Source organism: Mirounga angustirostris, unplaced genomic scaffold (genome assembly GCF_029215605.1).
Source record: "Mirounga angustirostris isolate CCGP_5_RB_7025 unplaced genomic scaffold, mMirAng1.0.hap1 SCAF_3, whole genome shotgun sequence".
Lineage (NCBI taxonomy): Eukaryota > Metazoa > Chordata > Mammalia > Carnivora > Phocidae > Mirounga > Mirounga angustirostris.
The window spans coordinates 172,343,010-172,370,327 of record NW_026991711.1 but is presented as its reverse complement, the minus strand read 5'-3'; the positions used below and the strand labels follow the sequence as shown (position 1 = coordinate 172,370,327).

Genomic DNA, 27,318 nt, shown 5'->3' with positions numbered 1-27,318 from the left:
AGATGAAAAAGTCACACATGCAAAAATGAGAGGTGAAACAACACAAGTAGAGGGAAGAAACTAGTACACAGACCTGGGGCAGAAGTAAATGCGGCATGTTTGCAGAATAGTGCGAAGACTGAGGTGGCAGAGGGTACTGGGCAGGGAATGTGAGGGAGCATCTGGCCAGAGGTAGGCAGGAGACGACTTGCAGAGCCTGGTATGCCACATGATGAAGTTTGGATTTTATTTTAAAATAAGGGGAAGACATTATTGTATTTAAAGCAGGGAATCTTATGGCCTGATTTATATTTTTAAAAGATCTATTTGGTTATTGTGAAGGGAGTGAATTATTATAGGGTAAGGTAGAGTGAATTAGTAGGCTTTTGAAATAGGAGAGATATAAAATATATAAATGTATTCTGGAGGAAGTGCCTATCAGACTTAATGGTAGATTTGATGGTGGGAAATGCAGGGTGAGAGAATGAGCAATCCCAGTGACTCCTAGGCCTTTAGCTTGAGTAAATTCACAGTTCACATTTTGCTTTTACAAAAATGAGGAAGATTAGAAGACCAGGTTTTCTGGCAGAAAAAGAAAAAGAATTCTTTCTGGGCATGACATTTTGGAGAAATTTATTAGATACCGAAGTTCAGGGGAGAAGTCAATGGTAGAGAGATCACCATGGGGATTATCACCATATGGAGAGTATTTATAGCCTGAGGATGGAAGAGGCCACCTGGGGAAGTGTAGCAGTGAGAAGAAGAAGCTGTAGGGCTGAGCCAGGAAGGAGTCGAGGGAGGCTGAATCAATCAACCAGAAGTCTGGCAGAAAGGAACCTCCCCCTGAAGATGCTGAGCAGGACAGCTTGGGAGTCAGCAGGAAAACCAGGACCATACAAATAATGGGAGTCAGGAGAGGAAAAGCAGGTGTGGTAGGTTGTATTGACTGAACCTGAGAGGTAAAGAAAACAAGAACAGTTAAGTGGGACTGGTGGTAGGCACTGAAAGAGCAAATGACTGATAAAACTAGCTTCAGGACAGAGGAAAGAAAGGAAACTCCACTGGAGGGGAGAACAGAAAGAACAAGTAGAGGATGTTAGTGCCATCTGCACTGCTGCCAACCTTTTTGGTAAAATGAGCAGAGCAGCTTCTAAGGAAACAGCATAGGTGTGGTGGGGGCTTGTCTGGCCAAGAAAAAAAAAAGTATTTTTAACTAACAGGAGTTACTGAAGGACATTTTCTATGCTGAAAGGAACCATCCTGTGAAAGTAGGAAAAAGACTTCTACCTAAATCAGAACTTAAAAATTCTCTTAACTAATCTGATTTAAAATCCTTCTGGTTCTTCGACCTATGAAATTGCACTCTATAAAAATGCAAATTAGTACAACATTAAGAATTTTTTAATTATCTGGAATTTAATATGCATTTATTTTATTTTGACCTTGTTAGAAAAACAGTAAAAGTACATTTTAATATAGCTGTTTTTCCAAGGAAAAAACATATAATTAACAAATTCTGTATATAAATACAATCTAATTAATTATTTTAATATCTAAGTTTAAAGCAATTATCAAGGGAAAAAAGGATATTGGCCAAACTCATACATTATATAGTTGTATGTTACTGGCAAACTTGTATGCCTGATTGTAAAAATAGACACTATTTCCTCAGTATTTTTCTTTAAAATAATTACATGGCTTATTCACTGTTTAGGGGTTTGCTTTTGAGTTAACCAGACCTGATACAAATTCTTTCTCCGTGACTCTCAAAATCTCTGAGCTTCATTTGTGTGTGTGTGTGTGTGTGTGCGTGTGTGAGAGAGAGAGAGAGAGAGAGAGAGAAGTGGGAAAATAATAAATGCCCTATAGAAATACAAAGGTTAAATATAGCATGTATAAACCAGCTGAATTCTAGCATTTATAGATGCTTATTGTTATTACTGATACTTTTATTATTATTATTATTATTATTATTATTTTGATTAAGAAATCTATACACCACAGAGGAAGAACTTAATTTCTGTTGATGGTAACTGACAAACAAAAATAGTTACTTATAAAACAAAAGCCTTTTCTTTATTCCTTAAAGAAACATATCAAGAAGTCAATAAACATTTTATTACAGAACCATAAAGTACCAAACCCTTCTGTGTGTGTATGTGGGGTCCGGGAGTGAGTGATTTGGTTTTAAAATTAATAGAGAATACAAAATTATTTGAGCAACACTGAAAATTTATAACTGAATTTTATATTATGGCTAGTTAATGGTTGGTAGCATAGAATGACAGTATAGAGAAAGAAGTAGAATAAAATAGTGGGGAGAGAAGCAAGCATGTGACAATGAAGAAACAGTGGTATAAGGAAGTAGCAACTGAGACAAACTGGAAATGAAGAAGACAGGCAAGAAAAGGCTCAGGTAAATGAGTTGTCCCAAAGTCATAGCTTATTCCTCCTTTGAGGTATGTTACTCTAAAAGATTAGTGATTATTCTTTCTACTAGTGATTGATTTTTTTTTTTTTTTACTGCCTAACTTATAATGTTAGTCTTCTCTCCTAATGGGCTAACTAGTGAAAATTGTGACAGAGAAATTATTCCCTGGTAGTAGTAGTAGTAGTAGTAGTAGTAGTAGTAGTAGTAGTAGTAGTTACACCAGGGCAGCTGTCTTTCCAAAGGCTGGAAATGAAGCTGAAATCCAGATTTTGTCTTTTACTAAAAGTTAAATATTTCCCTCCTTATCTTCTCTTCATTTTCATTTAATAGAAGTTTTTCCCTTAACCTCAACTTAATTGTTGGATTGACCAGCATTTGTTATTTTCTCTGTAAAACACACTAGTTGTGCTCATTGCACCTTGATTGCTCAGAGCTCTCAGACCATGCCCCCGTAGACCAGCACAGGCTACGCCCACCAGCTAAGGTCCATGATTACACAGAGTTCCAAGGAGTTTGTTACTAACCCTCCTTATAAGCCAGTTGGGCTTGTTATTGTAATGTAATTAAAGATTAATCAAGGTGATGAAATATGAGTGGGATAAGGAGAGCTGCTCTCAATGAAAATTAAATTAATGCTATGGAAAGGTGAGAGGATCTTCTTCCGGGTGTCTCAAGTTCTTGTTCCAGATTAAGGAAATCACAAAATTGAAACTGTAAGCGATACATTATTTGTATAGCTTATGCAAGAAATACGGTGTAGAATTCCAATCAATAGTCACTTAATCAAAGAAAAAGCCATGGCCTTACATCAAAAGACTGGCATGGGAATGTAAATGCATTGTTTTAAGTCCAAGTAGAATACTTAAGGTATGAATGTGTCATTTTTATGGCTTCCTTTACTAACAGACCCTTTCAATTCATTAACTTACTGGTTTTGATCAGGGCAGATAAGATCATATCTGCTGTACTTGTAAGATACCACAGACAATAAATATTCTTGCTACATGGAAATAATCAAACACATAGAATTTAGAAAATAAATAACACATCCAGTCATTGGGAGCAGAGAAAAGTTTGCAAAAGAAAAAAAAAAAAAATACTCACCACAGGTCACTGTATGTAAGTTATTAGAGTTGGTTAACATTTTATTCTGAGACATTTGTCCTCATTAAATACAATAGGAGCAATTACATTATGTTTGCCACATATTTTTTACAAATCTAAAATTTCTTGAAGATTGATGACATAAAATTGGGAATATATGAACAAATGTAAGAAAATAATATTACTTACCTAAACCATAATTAAAATGATATATCCATGATCATATATAAAAGCTACTCCTAAAATTTTAATATACCACAGAACCATATGATAGAATATATATATACAGATTATCCACATTAATATTTTTCTTGAAAACTGAATATGAGTAAAAATTTTATAAGACTCAAAATAAGTTTCCCATATATATATAAGTATGCAGATTCGTAAAATAATGCATTTTAATAAATGCCAAGTAATAAGATTTGTCTTTAAACTGATGTGATTATGGTTCACAAAACTATAGTCTTCAAAAACAAAATAAATGATTTGTTAATGAGGACAAACCAGTAATTGGTAAAACTGTAAGTAAAACAATCAAATGAAATGCATAGTTGCTGAGATCCCGTCTTTAAAAGAAATCCTACAAACCTCTCTAGAAACGATGATCTGTGCTTCAAGCCTACACACACAGCCTCTACAGTAAAGACACACAGCAGTGCACTCAGTCTGCACTGCCACCAAGTGCCTAAACCAGTTAGTTTTAAGATTCTTGCAGCAGCTATAAGCAGATTCTTTTGCTGTTATGAGTAGCAATTTGGAAACAGGCTAAGAGCAAACCACTTTGACCTTGAATGACTGTAAGAGCAACACAATTTAGACATGACAATAAAATCCCAAAGGCATTAGTAAAACATCAAGAATCCTACCAGCTCACTGGAAGCTCATGAAGTCTAAAAATGTTATTCAGCTTGTAGTCAAATTTTGCTGGACCAATATTTTCTTTACATAAATACAGGTTTGGATTTGGTTGCATATCTGTGGGAAATTCTGAATCCTAGAGGAAAAAGAAAAAGCAAGAGCTCTGTGTAAAATAGCCATATCACTGTACACTACACATTGATACCATCTTATTTAACATTAAATTACAACATAAATATTACTATTATATTCCCTCAGGAGTTACCTTAAGTCCTTCATTTCCTATTCTAGTTTTGAGAAAGCATGCAAAAAAGATAAAATGTTAAATAAGGCACATATCTTTTTGCATAAGTCTAAACTGCATGCAACATGGAAAAATTATCTAAAAACATCCCCTATTAAATTACAATGAAGTACAATATGGTATTGTCTTATATTATTGGTCAATTGTCCTTTTTCAATAAGTTTCCATCCCCAACAGTAATGTCAGCAAAATCTGTGATTATTCTTATACCCCTTTTGTCTTCTATAAATGGTGAACCAAAAACACTGTCACTGGGAAACAGAATAATAACATAAATTATTGGATTAATTATAGTTTTCTTCTTAAACCTGAAAACACAGAGCTAATTTAAAGGCACTTACTAAAGGTAAAATATTTGTCATAATTATTTTAAATCTCACATACAGTAGGATCCACATCTGCCAAGCAATTGTAACTGGTGATCAAAGATCATTTTTAGTCCATGAGAAAGTAGCAGTGGAAGGAAAATATGCTATAAACAGGCACTTAATTAACGCTTAATAATGGATGGATTAATTGCTCAACTCTACAAAAGAAGGAAGTAATCAATCAACTTATTCTTAATGCTTTGGAATTGCCTTTAGAGAGGGAGGTATATCATTTGTTTGTGTACTCATTCATTCAAAAATATTTATAAGTGCTACTTTATCCCAAACATTATTCTAGGCATGGGGAATCCACCAATGAACAAAGCAGATAAAAAGTCTTGCCCCTGTGGAGGTTATATTAGAGTCAGAAAATGATAAAACCAATTTTTATGAATGAAGTATTTTTCTGATTAACAAAGTAACACATATGCATATAGAAATATCATGCATTCCATATACTACAAAGAAAAAAATTTAAAAAATCTTATTTTCACCACAGAGATATTAATAATTACTATTAGCACTTTGATGTAATAATATGTCCCTCAAAAAATTGAGACCATATTCTATTATCCACCCTCCATTTTTCTTTTAACATTGTACCGCTGTGTTTTCACTCTATTTAGTCTATTTTGAAAGAATAAATGCCATATTTTATTTAACATTCAGTTATCTTTGTTTTCCTTATGATTATCAATGCTATGAACAGACTTTTCTGTCTATAAATCTGCCCTTCACTGATTATATTCTTAAAGCACAATTCTAAAAGTAAAAATAATTTGAATAAAATACTTAACAAAAAACATGATTCCTCTTCACAGATTGCTCTTCAGAAATGTTATAGGAATTTATATACTGCCTGTCATATAATACTGTGTGCAATTCACCACAACTTTGTTAATGCTATCCATACATACAGACACACACTTACATTTAAAATAATACATTCAGGGATGGGCTAAATGGGTAATGGGTATTAAGGAGGGCACGTGTTATAATAAGCACTGGGTGCTGTATGTAAGTGATGAATCACTAAATTCTGCTCCTGAAACCAATATTATACTATATGTTAACTAACTAGAATTTAAATAAAAACTTGAAACAAAAAAAAAATAACTGAAATAAAATAATACATTCAGTAAACTATTTCTTTGACTAATACTTATCATTGAGTGTCTACTTCATGACAGGCACTGGTTTTAGCTCTTACGTCTTTGAACAAAATAGACAAAATGCCCTTCCTTGTGGAGATTGCATTCTAGCATGAGGACACCATGGACGATAAAAATGATAAACATGTAAATTATATTATATCTATAAGGTAAAAAGTCTTAGGGAAAATTGTTGCTAATTCATATAAAAACTACAATATTGACATTTCTTAAATTGATTGAGTAGGTTTAGTTTTTGTGTTTCTTTTTTTCTTTTTTTACTTTATCTTTTCTGAAATGTATGTTTATGCCTTTTATCCATTTTACTATCATTGTGATGAAAATTCACTTTAATAATGTTTCTTGGGTTGGAAATGGAGGGAGGGTAAACTATTATGCCAGAAAATGTAGCAAGGTGAATCCGAATCCAGTCTTATATAATTTTTTGACTACATGGAAAAATCTAGAACCATAAACTTATTATCCACAGCAATTTTTACAAGCACTATTAAACCAATCATTATATAAAACTAAAACAATGAGACATTTAATAAAATCTAATCAACCAAGCTTAATAAAACCAAATCAGCTACAGCCTCTTTGGTATAGCTGAAAATACAGGAAAACATAATAATACCTGAACAACTATTTAAAGGAAGATTTTTAAGAGCAGTGAAGGCCTAGAAACAGCAATCCTATCTAAACATAAATGCACTTGCAGAAGCAAAATGTAAGACCCTTTGCATCGCCCAGTATGTATACTGAAATGTTCCAGGAAACAAAAGCAAATAAATGGGCAGGCAGGATCAGTGAGGCAAATGCAGGATACATAAATAAGGACTGTGCATAGAGAACAGAGAGAGTAAAATAAATTTTAAAACTATTCGTTCAAGCTACATACCATTATCATTTCTCTGTATTGACAAGGTACAACTGGAGGGTAAAGCTAAACTCTCAATAATACGCTTTGATAGGTCAGTAGTTCTTTACTCTGCCTACCCGTTGAAATCATCAGGCAGCTTTTTAGAAAATACCAGTATCACTGCATCCCACCCCAGACCAATTAAGTAATAATTTCCCAGGGTAAGGCTCTGATGTTGGTATTTATTTTAAAGTTCCCCATGTGAAATAAAAGTCAGGATTGAAAAAAAAAAAAAAATCCTGGCTTTCCCTAGGGATTGAGTTCCACCACATACTAGCATGTGAATTTAGACAAGCTATTTAACAAACTTTTTAGGATGTATTTTTCTATCTGTAAAATACAACCAAAATCACACCTGATTAATAGGCTGCTGTGGGGATTAAGTGAGATAATCTCTGTAAAGCAGTAATCACATTCTTGGCACCTAATAAATCTTTAATAATCATTAGCTATTTCTGCAGATATTTTTATTATTGCTGCAATTAGTGGCACATGTTAATTTCAGCCAATTAATAAATTCATTATGAATTATATTATTCTCTATTTATTTATTATAAAATATTTTATCCAACTCAACTTTCAGGTTTAATATTCTCCTGGGATATTGATTAAGGCAGATTTTAGTATGATCCCACCTGTCAGAATCCCGGTCCCATATCTAGTTAACTGTTGATTATCTCTGTTTGTTCCAGGATCGATAATAAAAGGAAATCTTGCTTCACTAGCCAGCCAGTAGGAATCAAATATAGTCTCCCTGCCTATATATTCAAAGGATGAAAAACCGGATGGGTAACTCTTGCTATTTCAGTGATGTATCAGTTAGGCATTCCCTGCATCTATCCTGATTAGGAAGCCAAACTATCTACTGGGCCTCCCTCCACAGGAGTCTCTTAGGTATCCAGGTGTCTTTCAGGCCCTGTATCTATGCCATTCTACTCATGTCTGCTTCTCTATCTTGTTCTTTGCTTTCCATTGATCTAACATTCAAGGGAATTACCCAGACCAGTTTTGAACCTGAAGTTCAAGATTACTGACTCAACATTTGAATGTTTATTCTGTATCAGGTACTATGTTAGTTACCAGACCAAAAACAAAAGTGGAATACACTCCTTCCATTGAAGGACTCAGAGTCTCACAAAGGAGCAGCATAAATGAAAAATTACATCATTGAGAAAAGCTAGAGTATAAATATGCAGAAGATATTAAGGTGAAAAAATAAGCAATAAATCTATTGGAATGAAGTAGATATGCAGTTAAGATCACTAAATGCAGATATTGTCATTATATTGATGGATTCCATGGACTGATACAACCCTAGTGCACCAGTATGGCTTTGCTGATACTTAAAATACTGAAAGATACTCATACTACTTGCAAACAATTGAAACTGAGCATATCCTCCATGTTCCTCTCCCTCCACCATCCCTAGCCCCTTCTTCGGGTACTAACCCTTGCCCCCAACTTATTCACCATCATGCCCTTATTAAAGTAATTGCTAGCACACCTGAGCCTCCAGGACCTTTCTCCCATTTCACATCCAGCATCCATTCTGATTGGTCAGTGCCCATGTTATAATGGTTGTTAAATATTTTGATTATCACTCTAAATTTATATGTATTTATAGAGAATTAGCTCTTTGATAGATTATTAACTTAAAAAGAAATGTACACAATAGCATATAAATAAAATCATCCCATTTTTAAAAAATAAAAAGGATCTACATAGATAAGCACTAATGTATGTATAAAACATTTTGAGAGAGAGAGAGAAACCTAACAGTGGTCACGAATGGATGTGGTAAATGGATATCAGAACAAAGGGAAGAGAATCATTTACTTTTAATATTATATCTTTCTTTACTGTTTGAATATTTTACCATAAGCATGTATTGCTTTTTTCTTCAATTTTCAAATAAAGTAATATATATAAGGAAACTAGACCTACACGTATGAAACACTCTTTAATTTGTACCTAATATTTTCCTTTTTTTAAAGATTTTATTCATTATTTGAGAGAGAGAGAAAAGGAGCAGCAGAGGCGGAGGAAGAGGGATATGCATACTCCCCACCGAGTGAGGAGCCCAAGCAGGGCTTGATCCCAGAACACTGAGATCATGACCTGAGCTGAAATCAAGAGCCTGATGCTCAACCGACTGGGACACCCAAGTGTCCCTGTACCAAGTATTTTCAAACCATCACTTACCTGGATATGATACCTAGATTCAAATGACTATTTAAATAAACCAATTTTGGTAGGTGTAGCAGAGACTACTGAAAGCTCGTCTGCATTTCCCTGCCTCCCTTGCAATTAAACTGAGGTAAAGCAACTGAGTTTTGAAACAGGATATGAGCAGGAATGATGTAAGCCACCTCCAGTCCTAGCCTTTAAACATCCTGACATAGTTCACCATTTTTCTTCTCCTGCCACAATGACTTTGGAGGGCCATGTAGATGACACACAGTGTAGATGACAGATGGCTGTCCACATCCCTGTGTCACTGAATGGAGGAAAGCCACACAGTCACACCATCCACAAGCTAAGAATGAACCTTTGCTGTGAAAAGGCTTTGGATTTGCATCTTATCTCTTGCAGCAGCTAATGCTGTTTACATTGACCAATATGGTTGGGAAATGATTATGATTAATCATCAGCCATTTACATTATCTAAAGGTAGCAAGATGGTGGAGGAGTAGGCGACCTAAATTTCCTCTGGTCCCAGGAATTCAGCCAGCTAGGAATCAAACCAGTCTGAACACCTAAGAACTCAACAGGAGATCGAAGAAAAGAATAGCAGCAACTCTCTGAACAGAAAAGCGACCACTTTCTGGAAGGTAGGACATGTGGAGAAGGGAATCCGAGGCGATATTCCGGAAGATAGACGGCGAGGGAGGGGGTCTCTGTCAGCCACTACCGGCAAGTGATAGAGCCGTTCACACCAAATTGGAACTTTTAGAAGTCAGCTCTGCTGAGGGACGTCACCCCAGTGGCTAAGCGGCGGGGAGGCAGGGGGAACCCTCGCTGGAACAGTGTGGTCTCAGGACCCTCGGGGTCACAGAAAGACCGGGGGTGCCTGAGTGCGGCAGAGCTCCCAGGGATCGGAGCAGGGAAGCCGGCTGCAGAGATGGAGCCCAGGCGTGGGCCCTCAGCTCGGGGTTGTCACAAACCCTGATCCGTGGCACAGTCAGGCCGCTGCTCCTCCAGCAGGGACCCAACAAGTGGCAGATCCGGGGAGACTCACCTTCCTCCCCTGGGAGGAGTGGCACGGGAGTGCACCACAGGGATCTGCTGGGTTTGGAGACTCCACACGGGGTCGGGTGCCAGAGATAGAAACTCGGTCACAGGCCAGATGAGCACGGAGTGCGGCCGGAGACCAGGTAGATGGGAGTGACTGACTGCTTTTCTCTGGGAGCTCACTGAGGAGCGGGGCCCCGAGTTCTCAGCTCCTCTGGGGCGGAGACTGGGAGGCCACCATTTTCACTCTCCTCCTCCAGAGCTGTATGGAAAGCTTGCAGGAAACAAAAGCTCCCTAGAGCAAACCCGAGCAGATTACTTAGCCCAACCGGCAAGGGCGGGGCAATTCCGCCTCCAGCAAAGACATTTGGGAACTATGGCAACAAGCCCGGCCCCCAGAAGATCAGCAAGAACAACCAGCCAAGACCAAGTTTACCAATCAATGAGAATGGCAGAATGCCAGTACTACGGGAATACAACATATAGAATTTATGGCTTTTTGCCCCCTGATTCTTTAGTCTTTCAAAGTTAATTTTTTTAATTTCCTTTTTTTTTCGAATTTTTCTTTTTCCCTTTTTCAACCAACATCTTATCAATCCTTTTTTTAAAAATCTTTTTTATTTTTCATTTTTAGAGTCATATTCTATCCCTTCATAGTAGTTAACCTTATTTTTGGTATATATATAAGTTGTTCTCTCTTTAAAATTTTGGGATACAGTGTCTTCTAACAGAAAAAAATATACCCTAAATCTCTAGTGTATGGCTTTGTTCTAGTCTCAAGCTTGATCACATTCTCCCCTTTTTTTTTGAAATTTCTCTTCTTTCTTTTTTCAGCCAACTTCTTATCAATTCCTTTTATAAAATTTTTTATAATTTTCATCTTCACAGTCATATTCCATCGCTTCATCGTATTTACCCTTATTTTTGTACATATATAAGCTTTTCTTTCTTTAAAATATTGGGAGGCAGTTTCTTCTAACAGATGAAAATATGCCCAAAATCTAGCATGTGGTATATCTATTCACCAGCCTGATCATATTTGATCATATTCTTTTTTTAAAAAAATCTTTTTATTTTCCTTTTCTTTTTCTTTCTTTCCCTTTCTTTTCCCCTGGTTTCAGGTCTCTTCTGATTTGTTTACTGTATATTGTTCTGGGGTCATTGTTACCCTGTTAGCATTTTGTTCTCTCATTCATCTGTTCTCCTCTGGACAAAAATGACAAGATGGAAAAAAATCACCTCAAAAAAAAGAACAAGAGGCAGTACTGACTGCCAGGGACCTAATCAATATGGACATTAGTAAGATGTCAGAATTAGAGTTCAGAATGATGATTATAAAGATACTAGCTGGTCTTGAAAAAAGCATAGAAAATATTAGAGAAACCCTTTCTGGAGAAATAAAAGAACTAAAATCTAACCAAGTCAGCATCAAAAAGGCTATTAATGAGATGCAATAAAAAATGGAGGCTCTAACTGCTAGAATAAATGAGGCAGAAGAGAGAATCAGTGATATAGAAGACCGAATGATGGAAAATAAAGAAGCTGAGAAAAACAGAGATAAGCAACTACTGGATCATTAGGGCAGAATTCGAGAGATAAGTGATACCATAAGATGAAACAATATTAGAATAATTGGGATCCCAGAAGAAGAAGAAAGAGAGAGAGGGGCAGAAGGTATATTGGAGCAAATTATAGCAGAGAACTTCCCTAATTTGGGGAAGGAAACAGGCATCAAAATCCAGGAAGCACAGAGAAGCCCCCTCAAAATCAATAAAAATAGGTCAACACCCCGACATCTAATAGTAAAACTTACGAGTCTCAGAGACAAAGAGAAAATCCTGACAGCAGCTCGGGAGAAGAGATATGTAATCTACAATGGTAGAAACATTAGACTGGCAACAGACCGATCCACAGAGAGCTGGCAGGCCAGAAAGGACTGGCAGGATATATTCAGAGCACTAAATGAGAAAAATATGCAGCCAAGAATACTATATCCAGCTAGGCTGTCAGTGAAAATAGAAGGAGATATAAAATGCTTCCAGGACAAACAAAAACTAAAGGAATTTGCAAACACGAAACCAGCCCTACAAGAAATATTAAAAGGGGTCCTCTAAGCAAAGAGAGAGCCTTTAAGTAAAATAGACCAGAAAGGAACACAGACAATATACAGTAACAGTCACCTTACAGGCAATACAATGGCACTAAATTCATATCTTTCAATAGTTACCCTGTATGTAAATGGGCTAAATGCCCCAATCAAAAGACACAGGATATCAGATTGGATAAAAAAACATGACCCATCGATATGCTATCCGCAAGAGACTCATTTTAGACCCAAGACACCTCCAGATTGAAAGTGAGGGGGTGGAAAACCATTTACCATGCTAATGGACACCAAAAAAAGCTGGGGTGGCAATCCTTATATCAGACAAATTACATTTTAAACCAAAGACTATACTAAGAGATGAGGAAGGACATCATATCATACTTAAAGGGTCTATCCAACAAGAAGATCTAACAACTGTAAATATCTATGCCCCTAACATGGGCGCAGCCAATTATATAAGCCAATTAATAACAAAAGCAAAGAAACACATCGATAACAATACAATAATAGTAAGGGACTTTAACACCCCCCTCCCCTCACTGAAATGGACAGATCATCTAAGCAAAAGATCAACAAGTAAATAAAGACTTTAAATGACACACTGGACCAAATGGACTTCACAGATATATTCAGAACATTCCATCCCAAAGCAACAGAATACACATTCTTCTCTAGTGCCCATGGAACATTCTCCAGAATAGATCACATCCTAGGTCACAAATCAGGTCTCCACTGCTACCAAAGGATTGGGATCATTCCCTGTATATTTTCAGACCACAATGCTTTGGAACTAGAACTCAATCACAAGAGGAAAGTCGGAAAGAACTCAAATACATGGAGGCTAAAGAGCATCCTACTGAAGAATGAATGGGTCAACCAGGAAATTAAAGAAGAATTTTAAAAATTCATGGAAACAAATGAAAATGAAAACACAACTGTCCAAAATCTTTGGGATGCAGCAAAGGCAGTCCTAAAAGGAAAGTATATAGCAATACAAGCCTCTCTCAAGAAACAAGAAAGGTCTCAAATACACAACCTAACCTTACACCTAAAGGAGCTGAAGAAAGAACAGCAAATAAAGCCTAAACCCAGCAGGAGAAGAGAAATAATAAAGATCAGAGCAGAAATCAATGAAATAGAAACCAAAAGAACAGTAGGACAGATCAACGAAACTAGGAGCTGGTTCTTTGAAAGAATTAACAAGATTGATAAAACCCTGGCCAGACTTACCAAAAAGAAAAGAGAAAGGACCCAAATAAACAAAATCATGAATGAAAGAGGAGAGAGCACAACCAACACCAAAGAAATACAAACAGTTATAAGAACATATTATGAGCAACTATATGCCAGCAAATTAGATAATCTGGAAGAAATGGAGGCATTCTTAAAGATGTATCAACTACCAAAACTGAACCAGGAAGAAACAGAAAACCTGAACAGACCTATAACCACTAAGGAAATTGAAGCAGTCATCAAAAGTCTCCAACAAACAAGAGCCCAGGGCCAGATGGCTTCCCAGGGGAATTCTACCAGACATTTAAAGAAGAATTAATTCTTCTGAAACTGTTCCAGAAAACAGAAATGGAAGGAAAACTTCCAAACTCATTTTATGAGGCCAGCATTACCTTGATCCCCAAACCAGACAAAGACCCCATCAAAAAGGAGAATTACAGACCAATATCCCTGATGAACATGGATGCAAAAATTCTCACCAAAATACTAGCCAATAGGATCCAACAGTACATTAAAAGGATTATTCACCACAACCAAGTGGGCTTTATTCCTGGGCTGCAAGTTTGGTTCAACATCCACAAATCAATCAACGTGATACAATACATTAATAAAAGAAAGAACAAGAACCATATGATCCTCTCAATAGATGGAGAAAAAGCATTTGACAAAGTACAGCATCCTTTCTTGATCAAAACTCTTCAGAGTATAGGCATAGAGGGTACATACCTCAATATCATAAAAGCCGTCTATGAAAAACCCACAGCGAATATCATTCTCAATGGGGAAAAACAGAGAGCTTTCCCCCTAAGGTCAGGAACACGGCAGGGATGTCCACTATCACCACTGCTATTCAACATAGTACTAGAAGTCCTAGCCACAGCAATCAGACAACAAAAAGAAATAAAAGGCATCCGAATTGGCAAAGAAGAAGTCAAACTCTCACTCTTTGCAGATGATATGATACTTTATGTAGAAAACCCAAAAGTCTCCACCCAAAACTGCTAGAACTCATATAGGAATTCAGTAAAGTGGCAGGATATAAAATTAATGCACAGAAATCAGTGGCATTGCTATACACCAACAACAAGACAGAAGAAAGAGAAATTAAGGAGTCGATCCCATTTACAATTGCACCCAAAACCAAAAGATACCTAGGAATAAATCTAACCAAAGAGGCAAAGAATCTGTACTCAGAAAACTATGAAATACTCATGAAAGAAATTGAGGAAGACACGAAGAAATGGAAAAACGTTCCATGCTCATGGATTGGAAGAACAAATATTGTGAAGATGTCAATGCTACCTAGAGCAATCTACACATTTAATGCAATCCCCATCAAAATACCAACCACTTTTTTCAAAGAAATGGAACAAACAATCCCAAAATTTGTATGGAACCAGAAAAGACCCCGAATAGCCAGAGGAATGGTGAAAAAGAAAAGGAAAGCTGGTGGCATCACAATTCTGGACTTCAAGCTCTATTACAAAGCTGTCATCATCAAGACAGTATGGTACTGGCACAAAAACAGACACAATGATGAATGGAACAGAATAGAGAGCCCAGAAGTGGACCCTCAACTCTGTGGTCAACTAATCTTTGACAAAACAGGAAAGAACGTCCAATGGAAAAAAGACAGTCTCTTCAACGAATGGTGTTGGGAAAATTGGATAGCCACATGCAGAGGAATGAAATGGAACCATTTCCTTACATCACACACAAAAGTAGACTCAAAATGGTTGAAAGACCTCAATGTGAGACAGGAGTCCATCAAAATCCTAAAGGAGAACACAGGCAGCAATCTCTTTGACCTCAGCAACTTCTTCCTAGAAACATTGCCAAAGGCAAGGGAAGCAAGGGCAAAAATGAACTATTAGGACTTCATCGAGATAAAAAGCTTTTGCACAGCAAAAGAAACAGTCAACAAAACCAAAAGACAACCGACAGAATGGGACAAGATATTTGCAAATGACATATCAGGGAAAGGGCTAGTATCCAAAATCTATAAAGAACTCATCAAACTCAACACCCAAAGAACAAAGAATCCAATCAAGAAATGGGCAGACATTTCTGCAAAGAATACATCCAAATGGCCAAAAGACACATGAAAAAATGCTCAACATCACTCAGCATCAGGGAAATCCAAATCAAAATCTCAATGAGATACCACCTCACACCAGTCAGAATGGCTAAAATTAACAAGTCAGGAAACGACAGATGTTGGCGAGGATGCAGAGAAAGGGGAACCCTCCTACACTGTTGGTGGGAATGCAAGCTGGTGCAGCCACTCTGGAAAACAGTATGGAGGTTCCTCAAAAACTTGAAAATAGAGCTACCCTACGATACAGCAATTGCACTACTGGGTATTTACCCCAAAGATACAAATGTAGTGATCTGAAGGGGTATGTGCACCCCGATGTTTATAGCAGCAATGTCCACAATAGCCAAACTATGGAAAGAGCCAAGATGTCCATCAACAGATAAATGGATAAAGAAGAAGTGGTATATATATACAATGGAATATTATGCAGCCATCAAAAGGAACAAAATCTTGCCATTTGCAATGACATGGATGGAACTGGAGGGTATTATGCTGAGCGAAATAAGTCAATCAGAGAAAGACATGTATCATATGATCTCACTGATATGAGGAATTCTTAATCTCAGGAAACAGCCTGAGGGTTGCTGGAGTGGTGGGGGGTGGGAGGGATGGGGTGGCTGGGTGAATGACACTGGGGATGGTATGTGCTATGGTGAGTGCTGTGAATTGTGTAAGACTGCTGAATCATAGACCTGTACCTTTGAAACAAATAATACATTATATGTTAAAAAAAAAAAGAAGATAGTAGGAAGGGAAAAATGAAGGGGGGAAAATCAGAGGGGGAGACGAACCATGAGAGACTATGGACTCTGAGAAATAAACTGAGGGTTCTAGAGGGGACGGTGGTGGAGGGATGGGTTAGCCTGGTGATGGGTATTAAAGAGGGCACTTACTGAATGGAGCACTGGGTGTTATACTCAAACAATGAATCATGGAACACCACATCAAAAACTAATGATGTAATGTATGGTGATTAACATAACATAATAAAAAAAATAAAAGTAAAAGATGAATATTTTAAGATAGACACTGCATTAAATAAACAGCAGATTAAAACAGATTTTATTGTATTTTTTTTTCTCTTCTTGTTTTAAATCCCCATGTGGAGAGGCATTTACTGGAAATGGAGAAGTTTTGTTCAGGCTTCTGTGCCCTCATTATTTCATTTATCACTCACGTAGTCCATGCCTGGTGACAAACTTCACACTTCATCATCTAGTAATGACTGACAGCTGACATTATCAGCAAGACTACATTGAGCTAATTGACATTCACAGTCTAAGTATGAAAATGGAAATGAGTCAGGGAAAACCCTCCTTACTCAGAGATTTGTTCAATTTCTTGACCTTTATATTTGTTTGTATTATGTGGTCTTAGATTGTAGGGAGAAGGCTAATGCTTGCAAAATGCTGTTTTCACATGTACTTAAGAATTTTTTATCTAATATCCTAAGTTTCTAATTATCCTTTAACGTTTCTTTTTCTTTTTTTTTAAATAATTCTTTTTTAAAATTCATTTGACAGAGAGAGAGAGCACAAGCGGGGCGGGGGGGCAGCAGAGGGAGAAGGAGAAGCAGACTCCCCCCTGAGCAGGGAGCCCAGTGCAAGGCTCGATCCCAGGACCCCAGGATCACGACCTGAGCCAAAGACAGATGCCTAACCAACTGAGCCACCCAGGCACCCCTGAAGTTTCTAGTCTACATGACTATATCAAGCAAAGTAGTTTTAATGTATGTTAAAGCTATCACTCAGTCCTTCTTTACTTTGGTCCATATCAAATTAGAACAGTGTAAAAATCATGACAACTTTTCTTCTTAATAACATGGTAATCATTATGAACACTACCACTGAGTAATACACCTTTGCCTACTTTTTAGTTTTTCTGTCTTCTAACTATAATAATTATGCTAATTCCTGCCCTTTTCTTAATCCCCTTTTTCTGATGTTTCTAATCTGCATATAGGCCCCAAAATACCACAACTAAATCTATTAAGAACACTATTAAGAACATTATCTTAACTATGCCAATAAAGCTCTGTATTAGGACCTTCTACCCAGGAGTGTAATAGTTTTCAATGCAGGTCATTGTCTCTGGTGAGATCCCCTGTTGTTGACTTCCTTTGAGTGTAAGTCTACATTTTTGATGACCAAGTCTCCAGAAAAGACTCAATATGAATTATGCAATAGAAGTTGTTGTGAAAACTAGTTTAACTATTTAAGAAGAAAATATAGAACACTGCATCTTATCCTGCTTCCAAATTAATTCCAGATGAACTAGATTTCAGTGTTAAAAAAAAAAAAGAAATCATAAAATCCACAGAAAGGACATACAACTAAATATTTATATGATTTGGGAATGTGGAAGCCCTTTCTAAGCATAACATTAAGGAAAAAATTGCAAAGTAGAACACAGTTATATTTGATTAAATAGTTTTTTAAACTTCTAAAACAAAAGAAAAAACCGCAAGAAAAATGTTGGTGTGTAAAAGCAATATAATTACATATAAAGAGATTTTAAAATCAATCATAAAAACTAAACTCTTTTGAAGAGAAATGTACAGAAATTATGGATATACAATTCACCCAAATAGTCATCAGTAAACATCTGAGAAGATTCAGTCTCACTAATAACTAAATACTAATTAAAATAACAAATGAGGTGTTATTCATTTGCAAATTGGCAAACTATATTTTTTAAATAAGATTATTGCATTGGTGCAGTTACTCTCATACACTGCAAGTAGTAATATAAATTGATATAAACTTTCAAGAAATTTAGCCACATATATCAAATATAATTAAAAAATGACCAAATACCTTTTATCAGTAAGTCTCTTTCTAAAAATATATTCTAAGAAAATATTCAAACCAATGTGCTAAGATAAATACATGAAGATACCTATGAATCATTATTTATTATTATGAAGCACTTAGAACACCTAACTTGTAATAAAAATGAACTACAGAATGCCATGCATCCAGGTGATAGGATACTATGTAGTTATTAATAACTGTATTCACAAAGTATTTATAAACATAGAAAAGTATCTGTAATTTAGAGAGTATATGCATGATATATCAATACAAATAAAGTGGGACTGGAAGAAAGGGTGTCAGAATATTAACAGTAACTAAGTCTTTATGCTTTTTATTTTATTTTGTATTCATTTCTGCACTTTCAAATGCCACTGGGTTCTTATCCTTCTATTTCTCTGGAAGCCATCCTGGTAACTCCCATAGTCCCCAAGAGGCTAAAAAATGATGCTAATCAAAATCCAAGCAGGATTCAAGGAGGTCATGGGGTCATTCATAATATCTAGTTATTGCTTGTGTGTAGCTATTAAAATATAGCTTTTTATTTTCCCAACAGTTTTAAAACAGGTCAGTTTACTATTGTAAGAAAATAGTTATAACATCTTTTTAAAATTTTTTGACACAAAAAAATAAGCAGTTAATTGAAAGATGACAAAAATTAATGAATTGGACATTTGCCAGTAAAGAACATAATCTATTTAGGTTTGTAAAGTAAGGCAATTCTCCACTAACAGTTTTATTTTAAAATGAATGAAGAATTTCTAAGCCCTTATTAATTCCCCTCACTTAGCCTCATGTAAACTAAAATTGATAGACATGGAAATTTCAATGACTTTTAGAGTATATCCCTTTCACTATAATTTTCATTTACAATAAGCAATTGTGTAATCTCTGTGAAGCAGAGACCAAGAATAAGTCTTATAAAGGTTAAATTTGCCTGAAGATATATCTGACCAGCTAGAAATTGCTGAATTGGATGACTTGTCTAGTTTCATTCACTGCCTAATATATTCTCTAGTTGGCAGGCTTCCAAAATGAAGAATAAGCATGCATTTTTGTAATTGAAATTGCAACACTTAGCTTAGCTATCTTATCCTGACTTTAATGTTGTTAAATTAATCATTATAATTTAATAAAAAAATATTGTCATCTAATTTTTCATTTTGATAAAGCTTGTTATGCAATAATGCAAATACCTAAAAAGCATCAATAATATATTACATGTAAAATATTCCTAGACAATAAATTATAAATTTTAACACTATATAATCACATAAAAGTGTTGCAAACTCAAAAACATTCAAGGGGAGGGTGAAGGAAATGGGGAGACAGGTAGCACAAAGCACATGAAGGTTAAGAAAGGTGCATCATAATGATGATACCAGTGACCATTTCTGACAGTGCCAGACACTGAAGCAGTGCTAGACGATGCTTTATGCAAATGTCAATAAGTGGAGCAACTTCTGAAAATGGTGGCTCTGTTTTCAATGGATGACTAAATCATACTTTCACCTATTGGACTGATGGCATTACTCTGGATAAATGTCAAGAGTTTTCCGATTCGTTTTGTGGATAGAAAGTATGGATAATTATTGACATCTCCGTCACTAGTTTTATCTGCTTCCATTCCTCAAAGGCAATGCAAAATTTGTTGTAGCAAGCTAAAGTTATTTGCGTTAGCAGCTAAGGAGGCATGTCTAATACTTCTGACTCAACTGATAGGCATCAGTTTGTTTTACATGTCCAGATACAAATGCAAGCCTGTGCCTAAAATGGTATTATGTTAGCTGTCTTTTTCACTGTCCCTGGATTTCTACAAGGATAATCTGCTTGTGCTTTGGTGACTTATAACATTACGAGGCTCCACAGTAAAATAACTAACTTCCACTCTAAGTTACTCAAGGTACTTACAATTAACATGATCTTCTATAATATTTACCTTCTTTTTGTTAATATATGTTTCAGTGATCCTTCTTATCATTGAATTTTAAATAAGGTTGCAGTTGTGATTATGTAGAGAATGATCAGACATTCAAAAGCCAGGCATCAAGAAGATAATCCAAATGAATTAATTAGGTGTACTCATTTGGTTTTCTTTAATCTTTATAAGACTCTTGATACATAACCCCACCTAACAAGTTATCTCCCCGACATACAATCCGGGTTTTATTTTGTATCCACCTTCTAAGAAAGGCCTAGAATGGGATGCCAATCAATTTCTAGGAATTGTGCTGAGGCTGTTTTATGGCTATGGGTGTCAATTATAAATGGCTGAATATAATCTGTCCAGCTGAAATTAATTCCACATACTAGCTGTACAGTTGGATGTATTGTTTGATGCAAAATTCTGCCTTTGACTGTAGGAATTCCATATGCCATCCCCAAAGTCTATCAATTCTTTAGAAGTGGCGTTGGATAGCATGGGGTAGGATAACAAGTCGATCTATTAAAATCTGCACCACAGAATGCCTTTGCCTCTTATTCATTTGTTATAGATCTCACTATCAACACTTTAAGCAACAAACAGAATCTAAAGTTTTGAATATTTTTTCAACATTTACCAAAGCCTCATTTATGACAGATGATCCAATGTCAGCCATCAGTTTCTCTGGCCTCTCCAGGCACTGTCACTGAATTTGGTTTAGTCAGAAGGCTACATATGTAGACCTGCCCTTTAGACACTGAGTTCCTCCAAAGTTCATACTGCCCTTCTCTTTTCTCATTCCACACCTAATGCTGAAGCATTTTTGTCCAGTCCTGAGGTTTACCATAACGTGTTTGCTAGCTTCAACTAACTCTACCTAGATGTTCCACAGATGCCTCACCGTCTAGTGCTAAACATTTTTTCTTCTTTCACTTAAATCAGTTTTACTTTTGAATTCATGATCATGATTAATGGCAATATTTTTCACTTGCAAGCCTGAAATTTGGCATCATTCTAACATTTGTTGAACCACATTTTAAAAAATTCATTCCTTCTTCTGTATTTTCTTGTTCCTTTCATAGTATAAGTCTCCATCACTGTCCATAAGAGACTGCTGCAGCCTCTCACATGTCTCTCAGCTTAAGGAAACCCCCCCCCCACAATATGGCATTACTAAAAGGCATATAAAATCATATATCATTCCTCTATGTATTACCATCAAATGACTCCCTACTGTCCACAGGGTAAAGTTTCAACTCCTTTGATACAAGGTCATCCATGGGGATAACCCCAGCCTGCCTCCCTAACTTCACCTCCCACTGCTTCCCTAAATATACAGCCACGTCACCTTACACGTTTCTTTGTGCTGTATCTGTTATCAATGTAGAAATGTACTTATTAGACAATATTGCTATTGTGTCATTGCACAGTCCCTCCATTCAACTATGTGGTTATTAGAAGACAAGTATGGCACATGATTCACTTTTGTCTCTCTCCCACAGAATCTTACACATAACAGGCACTCTATAAATGTCTATTTAGTGAACAAGTGGCCTTCACAAAAGTCGATGTGTTGTTCGTATCTCATTCATTGAACAGAGCCAATATATTTCTTGAAGGTAGAAATGATATTAAAATAACTTTATATTGTTATGCATGGACTTACCTAGGAATTTTATTTCCCTAATTCAGTCACCAGGTGGTAAATCCTGTATGAGACTAGCTGCAGACATCATTCATTTTTGCACCTGGCATGATAATGAGTGTTAAAGATTTAGTGACTCCAAAAAAGGCATCTGCTGATTTACAGTGACCAACAGTAACACCATGTTAATATGATTTTTAAAGCCATTATACATTTATATTTTAGTGATACCTTTCAGAGATTCTGATGTAACTTCTGTCTTTTGACTTCTAGCTATACAAACATATGCCAAATTTACTATTCATTCAGAACAAAGTCAAAGATTAGGTAGCAATAATTCAAGATAATTTGTGTTTTAATGATATCAAACATTTGTCTTCTGGTCAAAATGAGCTTAATCACTTTGCCAAAGGTTATTTCATTCCTGTTTGAGTATCCCTGCAACATGTGCAGGCACACACAGGGTGTGAAGCAAACTTATCTACAGCCAGATGATTTTCAGCATAGTGAGACAACTAGGAAGGAACAGGGTTCCTCACTGTCTAGTGAGGATCTATCCTGACATGATAACTAGGCTTGTTTTAGGGATACAGACTTATTAATTTCAAGCTCAAGGGAATTACAGTCTTGTAGCTAGAAAATGGTATTTGAATAAGTTGGTATGGTCAACTAATCTTTGACAAAGCAGGAAAGAATGTCCAACAGATAAAAGACAGTCTCTTCAACAAATGATGTTGGGAAAATTGGACAACCACAGGCAGAAGAATGAAACTGAACCATTTCCTTACAACCACACACAAAAATAGACTCAAAATGGATGAAAGACCTAAATGTGAGACAGGAATCCATCAAAATCCTTGAGGAGAACATAGACAGCAACCTCTTCGAGCTCAGCGGCAGCAACTTCTTCCTAGAAACATCACCAAAGGCAAGGGAAACAAGGGCAAAAATGAACTATTGGGACTTCATCAAGATAAAAAGCTTTTGCACAATAAAGGAAACAGTCAACAAAACCAAAAGACAACCGACAGAATGGGAGAAGATATTTGCAAATGACAGATCAGATAAAGGGCTAGTATCCAAAATCTATAAAGAACTTATCAAGCTCAACACCCAAAGGACAAATAATCCAATCAAGAAATGGGCAGAAGACATGAACAGACATTTCTGCAAAGAAGACATCAAATGGCCAACAGACACATGAAAAAATGCTCAACATCACTCAGCATCAGGGAAATCCAAATCAAAACCTCAATGAGGTATCACCTCACACCAGTCAGAATGGCTAAAATTAACAAGTCAGGAAACGACAGATGTTGGCGAGGATGCGGAGAAAGGGGAACCCTCCTACACTATTGGTGGGAATGCAAACTGGTAGAGCCACTCTGGAAAACAGTATGGAGATTCCCCAAAAACTTGAAAATAGAGCTACCCTATGACCCAGCAATTACACTACTAGGTATTTATCCCAAAGATACAAATGTAGTGATCCAAAGAGGCATATGCACCCCAATGTTTATAGCAGCAATGTCCACAATAGCCAAACTATGGAAAGAGCCTAGATGTCCATCAACAGATGAATGGATAAAGAAGATGTGATAAACACACACACACACACACACACACACACAACGGAATATTGTGCAGCCATCAAAAAAATGAAATCTTGCCATTTGCAATGACGTGGATAGAACTAGAGGGTATTATGCTAAATGAAATAAGTCAATCAGAGAAAGCCAATTATCATATGATCTCGCTGATATGAGAAATTTGAGAAATAAGACAGAGGATCATAGGGGAAGGGAGGGAAAAATGAAATAAGATGAAACCAGAGAGGGAGACAAACCATAAGAGACTCTTAATCTCAGGAAACAAACTGAGGGTTTCTGGAGCGGAGGGGGTGGGAGTGATGGGGTGGCTGGGTGATGCACACTGGGAAGGGTATGTACTATGGTGAGCGCTGTGAATTGTGTAAGGCTGATGAATCACAGACCTTCATCCCTGAGACAAATAATACATTATATGTTAATAAAAAAAAGAAAAGAAAAGAAAAGATGGTAGCAAACAACATGCATGAATCTAAACTAGAATTTGTGCTCCTAGAAAATCAAAACCTAGTTCTGCAGGTATTTTTAGAGACAGAGTACAGGAATGAGAACCCAAAGGTAGGGGAAAACATAAATGGAAGGTGTAAGTAGGTAAGAATGGAAAGGCTGGAAAGATAATGGCAGAAGACCATGAAGAAACAGGAAGAAAAGATAAAATAATTTAGCTTTTACAGACACTGGAGGCACTGAAATTTCTGGGCAAAAATATGATCTAATAAATTATATCACATTTTTCAACAAAATATTCCATTTTAAATTATTTGATAGGTGGTATATTCTGTATATAAACATAAAAGTTTAAGCTTATAAATATTTCTCCTCAAAGCAGAAGAGAGTTTCAGTAATGATGAACGAGGTTATGTGGAACAAGCCTCCTGTTGAAAACAACTTAATATGATAAAAATATGATTTTTAGAAAATGTATTTGAAAGCATCAGAGAATTAATCATGTAGTGAAGAATGATGGACTCAAGATCTAGGAGAAGAGAGACACACATGGAGGTTAGGCTGGCATTTGGAGATTGTTTCCTCCTGAAGTTTTGGCTTCAGATAATTTTGATATAGGAGGCTAAAAGACTGAGACAAAAAGGACCAATGTAGCTGAGAGCCCCAAGTATGGGTTCTGGTAAAAACTCTGAGGAATGAGAGGAAATTAAAAATAGACTTGACATTCCAAAGACTAAAGCTAAACTTAGAATCATTTCAATTACTAATTGGAATAAGGTAATAATGCAATTAATAGCGTTTTCAGTACAGCTGCCTATAAGATGTAAGCATAAATACTCTTTGGAAAAAGATAATATCACTCCTGTGCCTCAAATCAAACTTCTGTTTTTTAAAGAAATATTGTCTGATGCTCAAAAAACAAAAACAAGTCAAATAAACAAAAACAGGCATATGAAACTCAAGGCAATGTGACCAAAACCCCAAAGAAATGCTGGACATTAGGAACTCATCCACAGGGAATACAGATGATGGAGAAAATCAGTCGTAGGTGTTAATTTGTGAACTGGGAAACTGATCCAAAGGAAACCACGTAGCTAACATAGGAAGAGGTTAAATATACAGAAAAAAAAAAAAAAGGAAAAATATCTATAAAAATGTAAAATGGCATCCCATAGGAATAGAGAGAAAATGCTAAGGAAGCAATATTTGAAGAAATAATGGGTGAGAATTTTCCAAACTGATAAGCAATATCAAGAAAACCATATGTAGGTATATCATAATATAAGTGCTGAAAATCAAAGATAAAGAGAAAATCTTTAAAGAATCCAGAGGGAAATATAGATATATTGTACTGAAAAGAGATATAGGAAGAATCACCGTCAACTTCTTGACAGAACAAGGAGAGCCAGAAGATGATGGAACAATATCTGAAAAGTGCTAAAAGAAAACATTTACATTTGGTAAATACCTAGTAGTGCAATTGCTTGATCATAGGGTGGTTCTATTTTTAACTTTTTGAGGAACTCCATACTGTTTTCCAGAGTGGCTACTAGGTATTTACCCAAAGGATACAAAAATACTAATTCAAATGGTTACGTGTACCCAATGTTTATAGCAGCATTATCAGTAATAGCCAAATTATGGAAAGAGTCCAAATGTCCATCAACTGATGAATGGATAAAGAAGATGTGGTACATATATACAATGGAGTATTACTCAGCCATAAAAAAGAATGAAATCTTACCATTTGCAACAATGTGTATGGAGCTAGAGAGTATAATGCTAAAAGCAAAATAAGTCAGCCAGAATTTGAAGGGAAGCATTTAAAAAAAATCACAATTTTCTGAGAACAATCTTAATCCATTAATACTAAGATGTTTTGCTTTTTCTTCTCTGCTACTGGACCCACATGCTCTTTCAGACACTGTGGTTTATGAACAAAGGTTTATACACTTCTATAATAATCATTTGGCTTCAACCCATTCCTGATTTCAGTTCAGGAATCCCCATTCCCTTCCAGACTCATACAAATGCATATGCTCCTTCCTTCTACTAAGTCTACTTCCTGGCCATTGATATTCTTTCCCCAGCCACACACACTCAATAAGTCTCCCTTAGTAGAGCATGGGATTAAAGTGTATACCATTGATTATTTGAGTTCTTCCAGATTATAGATCACAGATGGAGTACAAGGTAAAGACTTTGGGGAACACTTGAAATGAAAGAAGAGCATGATTAAGAAAGTACATAATTAGAGAATTTAAATTCTTCTAATCATACTACTAGCAACAGGAGACATGAAAAATCTTTATAACAATATTATTATGAGTAATAATATAACATTTATAAAATATCTTATGCAAACAAAGTACATATGCATTTTTCTTTCTTTTTCCTCAGGTAAAACTTTGGATTACAATAAAAAGTTTTATCAAATTCTTTAAGAAATTTAATTAATGATAAGAGAATGTCAAGGATCTCTCTAGTTACTAGGATAAGAAAAATGGGTTCAAATTTTGGACAAATTTTATTATCTGGCATTTGCTAAATTGGTAGTTTTGAAATCTAGATTTCAAAAAATAAAACACTGAAGTGATTTTTTCCACTAAATTAGAATTACTTCTAGATGTTTTCAAGGTCTTTAGAATGACTTCGGAAGTTTACAACACAGAATCAGACAAAACCATTGGAAAAAGACAAAATAAAATTTGGACCTCTAAGAGAGGTGTGTATCTAACATACAGGAAGAATATGTTAGTTTCAGAACAGAATGAAACCATAACTGATTAATTGAATGTAATCTAATGAAGCAACTTGTATTTGGATTATAAAATTTCATCCATTCTAATCAGGCAATAAACAAACAAGGTAATAAGATGTATGATTTAAACCCCAGGGCATGCAGAAGCTGACCATTCCAGTTTTAGGTTTGGGTGTACATTATATAGTAATTATGAAAGAGATGCTCAGCCTGTAGTCAGCCTTATGAGAAAAACTGTCTTATATGATGGCAGCAACAGATCTTGGGGCCCAGCCAGAATGTGTCTAATAGGCAAGCTCAAGCTGCTCAGAAAGTCATTCCTAAGCAATATA

General features: G+C 35.9%; 1 protein-coding gene across 1 annotated transcript in view; it reads right to left on the bottom strand.

The window, feature by feature from the left end:
- SPAG16 (sperm associated antigen 16) overlaps window positions 1-27,318 on the bottom strand; it is a 943,524-nt gene that overhangs the window by 792,664 nt on the left and 123,542 nt on the right. The window contains exon 10 of the mRNA XM_064587011.1: window positions 4,384-4,511. Within this exon, the coding sequence (XP_064443081.1) occupies window positions 4,384-4,511 (128 nt within the window). The remainder of the gene's footprint in view (window positions 1-4,383; window positions 4,512-27,318) is intronic.